Source organism: Morone saxatilis, unplaced genomic scaffold (genome assembly GCF_004916995.1).
Source record: "Morone saxatilis isolate NCDOM2014 unplaced genomic scaffold, NCSU_SB_2.0 Contig3, whole genome shotgun sequence".
Taxonomy (NCBI): Eukaryota; Metazoa; Chordata; class Actinopteri; family Moronidae; genus Morone; species Morone saxatilis.
The window spans coordinates 23,736,902-23,743,798 of record NW_023339873.1 but is presented as its reverse complement, the minus strand read 5'-3'; the positions used below and the strand labels follow the sequence as shown (position 1 = coordinate 23,743,798).

Genomic DNA, 6,897 nt, shown 5'->3' with positions numbered 1-6,897 from the left:
CACCCCAGACAAACGGTTGGAGATTTACATTTCGACTTTTAATTTATTAAGACTTTGGTCATCCTATTGAAATACTGCAGAAACGTGGAGTGGCCAGGACATTGTGCTGAGCTATCTGTTCAATGAAAGCTAGTGCATTTTCTGCACGTTCTGGGTCGGTGTTGGACTCCACTAAGGTTATCACAGACTTTAGGTGCTGGAGGGGGTGGTGGCATCCGGTTTGACAGTCAGGGTTGCATCTCTGGCTTTTCCTGACTGTCTTCTTCTGCTGTGACCTCCCAGCATGCACTGGAGTGGTTTCTCTTGATGTAGCAATATTTATATAAAAATGAACATAATGACAGCTGTCCAAAAGTGAAGCCAAAACATCTCCATCTCCCCCTGGTGGCTGACTGCAGTATAGGTCATACAGCCCACTGCCTCTATGTTAGCAGATGGGCTAAACTGAAAAATGAATGTAGAAACATAATGAATGTAGATGCTTTCTCACAAGGACATGTCAAACACATTTTTCCCAAAGATAGTTTCTGTCATTCTAGGAAGTTCTTATTGATGTATGTTCAAGTGTTAATTTTCTGATAAATTCGATTCCAATTAGTTATTTGATGCTATAAAAAGGGGGTTTCACGTCATGATAGACAGCTGAGCCATGTTAGCGGCGTCTATATTGATGGTCTGAGGTGATTGTCTCCCCCAGGTTAGGAGTAGGTCCAGGTGAAGCAACTAAAGTATCTTAGCACCTTGTTCAAACATTGTTGGTTGGTTCAGATAGTATTGGGGTCCTATGTGTCTTCCTAACCGTGCATTAAGAGATCTATTTACCTATTAATTGCAACTTTTTTCCCTAAGTAACTGCATTATTAGGTTTTGAAATACGCTATTCCAATTCAATAGAAACAGATGGCAGTGTATCAGGAGGGTGGGAGGGACTGTTTGAGGCTGTGGGACGAAAAGATCTTTTTGTTGATGGGTTTAGATTTAAGGAAATATGTATCATTAATGTTTTTCTGTACTCACTGTCACTTTGACTTTGTTTAATGAAAACATTTTGCAAAAACACAAATATACAGTATGTACAATATACATGTTATAAAGCCCGGTGACAGTGCCACAGTGAGTGAACATATTGGCCAGTTTCTCAGGGGAGTGCTGGAACATTTATCATGTCTGTTAGTCAGAATTTATACTCCAACTTGTACTCTATTACGACTTATAATTGATTCAACCTGTAAATTCACATTACTTATGATTTTCCTATTTAAATTAAATTAAATTTGTATCTCTGTATCTTTTCCAGATTAGTGGATATATGTAAACAGTTCAGTTTATCTTGTTCTTGCATCAAAGCTTCATATTCTTCCTACTGTGTTAACTAAGCATATCTAAATTATAGCATACATTCGCTTTGGCATTACATGATCAGTTCTGTTGTTCTTAGTTTCCTGTGGAGCAGTCCCTGATAGACCACAGGCCGCACCCTGGAATGTGGGGGTATATTGGCCCTGCGCAAGGCCCATCCTGTCGTAAACTGCAGCTTCAGGATTGGGCTCATCACCAGTTGGCACAGGGGTCTTGTAAACAGGAAGGTTAGGGAAAGTCTGCTCAATTCTCCGTGGAGGGAATGAAATTCTGGTCACCACATTACAATGGTAGCTCTACAATGAATGGGAAAAAATCTGAATGAAAAAAAATATGGTTCACATTTAACAATAAGTTGTAAACATTATCCTGTGGGCTGGATCTGACCCACAGGGCTGGTAATTTGAGGCCGCTGCTGCAGGTTTCAAAACATGCTTTTATAAAAGTGTAGGTCACATCACAGACGCTACATCCAAGATCCTATGTCACACATTTTATTTTTTACAAACAAGTTAAATTCACAGGATAGCTCATCAACAAACTCTGCACAATGACCCAAAAAAGCTTGGAAACACTGAAACTAGAGGTTCACAAATTCACAATCCAATCCCCTTGTTGAAATAAACCAAGTAACTGAGTGACCAACTTCAGTGTATCTCATACAAGTGTTTCTGACAACAGAGTAGTTGTAGAGTTGCTTAGGGGCTTAGCTGTAGTCATGATGGATGTCTGGGTTTTTTTCTTTGCATCTGGTAAGTTCATTTTGCGCCTTTTGTCTATGGGGAACACTTTGGACACAAGATTAGGGGCAGTCCGGGTTTTGTTAATGGAAGGCGGTGTGATGTTTTGGAGTATCTGATTCTCCTTCGCTGAGGGGGTGTTGGCAGAAGTTGTCGCCTGGTTTGGCTTTCTGTATTTTGATGAATATTTGGGTGTCTTTTGTGACTTCCTCTTTTGACGACGGGATACTCTTGTGATTCCCACCACCTTCAGTTTAATTGGGGCTTCAGATATTCCTGCCATGTTCCGTGCCTGGCAGCGATATTCACCAGCATCCTTGTATGATAACCCGTTCAGGCTGATTATTGACCAGCGGACCCCCACTCGAGGAGATTCCTGCATAACTGGAACATAAAAAGGTGCACAATCATAGCTCTATAGTCACTCAAGTATAGCTGAGAGTTTTATACAGGAAAAAATATGTCTGGCTGAAGGCTTAGGGTTAGGGTTAGTAACACTAAACACTGAATCACACTAAAAAGGTTTCAATGTACTTTTCCCTATTTGGAATAGAAATTGTGAGTGAATTTAAATATCTAATATCTAATGTCATTTTGGATTTTCACCTTAAAGGTCCTAGGAGGATCTATTGGCAGAAATGAAATATAATATATATAGGTATGTTTTCATTCATGTATAATCACCTGAAAAAAATAATTGTTACCTTAGAATAGGCTGTTTTTTAAGAGGTAACGGGTTGGCTGGCTTCTGCTGTACCAGCCCTGACTGTTTTCTCAAAAATCCTGAATCTTTTAGGCTATTAAAATAATTAGTGTCATTTAACCAAAATCATGATCTTAACCTTACTTTTACCTTACTTAACCACAGACAACCTTTACCAAAGTGCTTTTGTTACCTGGACCTAACCACAGACAACCATAACCAAAGTGTTGAACCTAACCACAGACAACCATAACCAAAGTGCTGGACCTAACCACAGACAACCATAACCAAAGTGCTTTTGGTGCAGTCTGGATGGAAACCCTGGTCTGACGGTCTTGCAATTTGTACGTCTGCAATCCAACCCAAGCACCTCTATGTAACTCCACTGCATTACATAATCCAGGCAGGTATTACATTGTCACCATAACATAATTATAAAAACAGGTTTTAGGTAAGCTTTGCATCTTTTCTTGTTGATTGACAACCAAGTTAGTAGCTACAACCATAACGCTCAGTGGTAATTAAATCACTTAGACCATTTTCTGGTGGTGAAATGATCAGAATATCAGATTTGCACCACTTACAACTCTCCAAATTCGTAGGCAGCTGGTCAGAGTTCTCAAGGATGTCTTTTCGGCAACAATCTGTACAGAGAACCAAATCACAACATGACTCGAATGATGCTGAGACGTTAGCAACATCACTGCTGAGAGTGACCCTGGATTGCTTACCAGTGTAAGTTGAGGTTTTGATCCAGGTCAGGGTTGGGGTTGGGTAGCCAGTGGCATCACAGCGGAGGATTACGTTGCTGCCCAGCGTAGAGACAACTCTTGTGGCTGCAGGCTGGACTGAAGGCCTCATACAGCGGGACAGCTCAACCTGGGTCAGCAGCATCCCTGACTGACCCAGAGACCTGCTACATATAAGCAGCTGGTCCATGAGAACTACAGGACTCCCGAGGGACATGGACAAGGACATCACCATGGAGATCTGGCAGTCACACAACCAGGGGTTGTCATGGAGACCTAGGTATCCAGGATAATTTAGCTTATTTACATCATTCTCAGGTTTGTGTCATAAATTGGGAGGAAAAACCTTTTCTGAAGACAGTGAGGTGGCTGTAATGGCAGGTTTTTAAATTGTACACAATCATTTATTTCACTATTGTTCAGTAGTGCTTTTCTTTTAAAGATTTAAACAAATACATTTTCATAACTGAAACAGTAATTTCTTTTCATTATCCGTATGGGGCATCTAGCTGCAAATATCAGAGCCCAAAAAAAGGATGAAATTTGGTGGCCTGGCATGTTATTTATTTAATATTTTTTAAAAGGTCATTTAACCCAGTGGCTTTCAAACTGACCAACAGGGGTCCTCCAAAAAAGGAGGAATCGACTATTTTAACTTTGTTCTGTGTTTTTGGAAGTTGGAACAAGAAGGAAAGAAATAAGGTTGGTTGTTCTGATTGACTGTAATTTATAGTGATCACAGTTTGATCATAGATTGACATTAAAGACTAACCCTCTGATCTAACTGACTCCCAGGAGGAAGTATAATTCTCAGGTTTATCAGTGAAGTGTATGAACTACACTGCAGAGTGGACAGGTCGAAAGTGGTTTGAATGCACATCGGCAGATCCTCGTATATGCTTGTCTCCTGTATGAAATCGCTGCATCTTCACTGCTCTGCATTATTAGAAACTATGACTATCTCTCTCTCTGTTTCACAATCTTTTCCCTGACCTTAATCAAAGTGCTTTTGTTGCAGGAGTTTTGACGCAAACCCTGGATTGTGCTGTGACAGTCCTGCACTTTTTACATATGCCATCCACCCAAACTGAGTTGACAGAGTTGAGGTCAAAACTCCATTTGATAACATATATGCAGTATAAGTTGACAAACATTACAGTAAAACAACATATTTTAAAAGAAACATACTACTTATCTTAGCTTACATTAATAGGCAAACCAATAAATTTATAAGCAAATCTTTAACATAGATGTTCTTTTGGCGCTTTTTAAGTAAAGCTCTATTTGTCTGAAAGATATTGACACACTGGGTGTCTTCGTATCTTTGCGGATCTAAATGTGTAGTTGCTTTAGCTGGCAATAGAATATAATGTGTCACTATTGCTCCAAAACATACTGTACCCAAAATTATTCTTTGTACTGGTCCCCCCTGTTGTCCTAGGAGTGGAAACCAAAGGTCCAGCAGCTCAGCAGGTAATATAGTCAGCCTGGGGACAGAGGAGAAAACATATCTATTTCAGGCTGACAGCTACATACATCACTAGGCTACATGGCTCTGTGGCATCTAGTCACCTGTTGCTGGACAGGTCAAGGTAGGTGATGTTGGGGAGAAAGAGAGAAGCGTGGGCAGGAAGGCTGGACAGACGGTTGTTGTGGAGACCCAGAGTCTGGAGGCGCGGCATGTCCCTAAGCCCCTCCCAGGGGAAGGATGTCAAGAGGTTTCCATCTAGACGCAACTCTCGCAGGGCCTTCAGGTTGACAAAGCTGCTGGGGTGGATGGAAGTGATGGAATTGTAAGTCAGCCACAGGAACCGCAGCTCCGACAGGTTGTAGAAGGCTGCACGGGGCACCCTGGAGATCAAGGTCTTCTCTAGACGCAGTTTGACCGTGTCAGCTGGTACATTAATGGGAACTGCTGAGATTCCAGGGTCACTGCACTGCACCGACCTGCCATGTTAAACACAAACCAGTAAGGGCTGAGGTTTGGGTAGAGAAACAATGCAGTCATTCACTCTGATAACTTTTTTAGTTTCAAGATGACGCAAGATGATGCAAATACCATCAGTAAATACTCAAAGCACCATTCTTTTATATAGAGTGTGCAGTAGTAACGGCTATGTAGTAAAAGTTCCAGCTGTTGCTCTTGGGGTTAGACCTTAATATTTAGGGGGTACTGCTGGCATATGAGAGCAGTGTTTAAATGATAGCTATCAAAATGAGAATTATAAACAGTAAAGCAGGAAACGGTATCAAAAAGTTACACTTAAAAGCCTTTTTATAATTAATCTTGTGATTTTATGTATGTTAAAAACAGAATAAGGAAATAGAAGCATTAACTTTTTTTCAAGTTCCATGAATCCTTTCAATTATGTATTTAATTGGTTGATTAATTAACAGATTGAAAATTAAAATATTAATTATTCCAGCCTTCCTAGCCTCCATACTTTTACACCACATTACTGCGACCAATTGCTGTACAGCACCAATAGTGGTAAAACTCCACATAGCTACTTTAACTACTCTTAAAAACAAACAAAAATACTAATTATTTATTTGAGATGCCTTTACCGTATATGTTAAATGTGAAAAATATCTAAAAAGCATTAAATTGATTTTAATGCATTATCAAATTATTACAATGAAATTTAGAATTATTTTCATGTTAAATGATGAAAGAATTAATTACATTTACATTTATGTCATAATAAAAATATTTCTTCAGAGGCATTTACAATTAACCTTTTATTATTCTATTTAATGTTTAATTACTCATTTTAAAGTCACAACAGGCTATATACTATATGTTTTTTCTTATGAACTTATAAAAGGTATTATATTTACTGTACAATATTTTTTGTGGCTCCCTCCAGCCTCTGGTGATTGTCTGCAGCATTTAAATGTTAAGTCATTAATGGAATCATCCAAAATCAACAGTATAAGATGCAACATTGTCCACTGTTCAACTTATGTGTCTTTGTCGGAATTATCATTTTTTGCTAGCCTGCATACATTTGGTTGCAACAAGACTGCTGAAATCATCTCATGCATGTTATGCACTATTATCTGAACACTGTTCAGATAATATGCATGGGAAGACCATATGATTGCACTTTTATTTTGCAATCCGGGATAATATTCAGGGACAAAATGTTTAGTTATAACCAAATTTGTCAAAAATGACACCATCAAATATAACATTTGTTGCATTAGCACAGGGGTCGGCAACCTTCAACACTCAAAGAGCCATTTGGACCCGTTTCCCACAGAAAAGAAAACACTGGGAGCCACAAAACCCCTTTGACATCTAAAATGAAGATAACACTGCATTTATGAAATGAAAGAACTG

General features: G+C 39.3%; 1 protein-coding gene across 1 annotated transcript in view; it reads right to left on the bottom strand.

Annotated features, from left to right (window-relative positions):
* Positions 1 to 1,121: 1,121 nt before the first annotated feature.
* Positions 1,122 to 6,897, bottom strand: part of lrit3b (leucine-rich repeat, immunoglobulin-like and transmembrane domains 3b) — an 11,656-nt gene continuing 5,880 nt past the window's right edge. The window contains exons 3-7 of the mRNA XM_035674100.1: positions 5,124 to 5,498; positions 4,953 to 5,038; positions 3,534 to 3,827; positions 3,387 to 3,446; positions 1,122 to 2,483 (exon numbers count right to left, since the gene is read on the bottom strand). Coding sequence (XP_035529993.1) covers positions 2,017 to 2,483; positions 3,387 to 3,446; positions 3,534 to 3,827; positions 4,953 to 5,038; positions 5,124 to 5,498 — 1,282 coding nt within the window. The 3' untranslated portion in view covers positions 1,122 to 2,016. The remainder of the gene's footprint in view (positions 2,484 to 3,386; positions 3,447 to 3,533; positions 3,828 to 4,952; positions 5,039 to 5,123; positions 5,499 to 6,897) is intronic.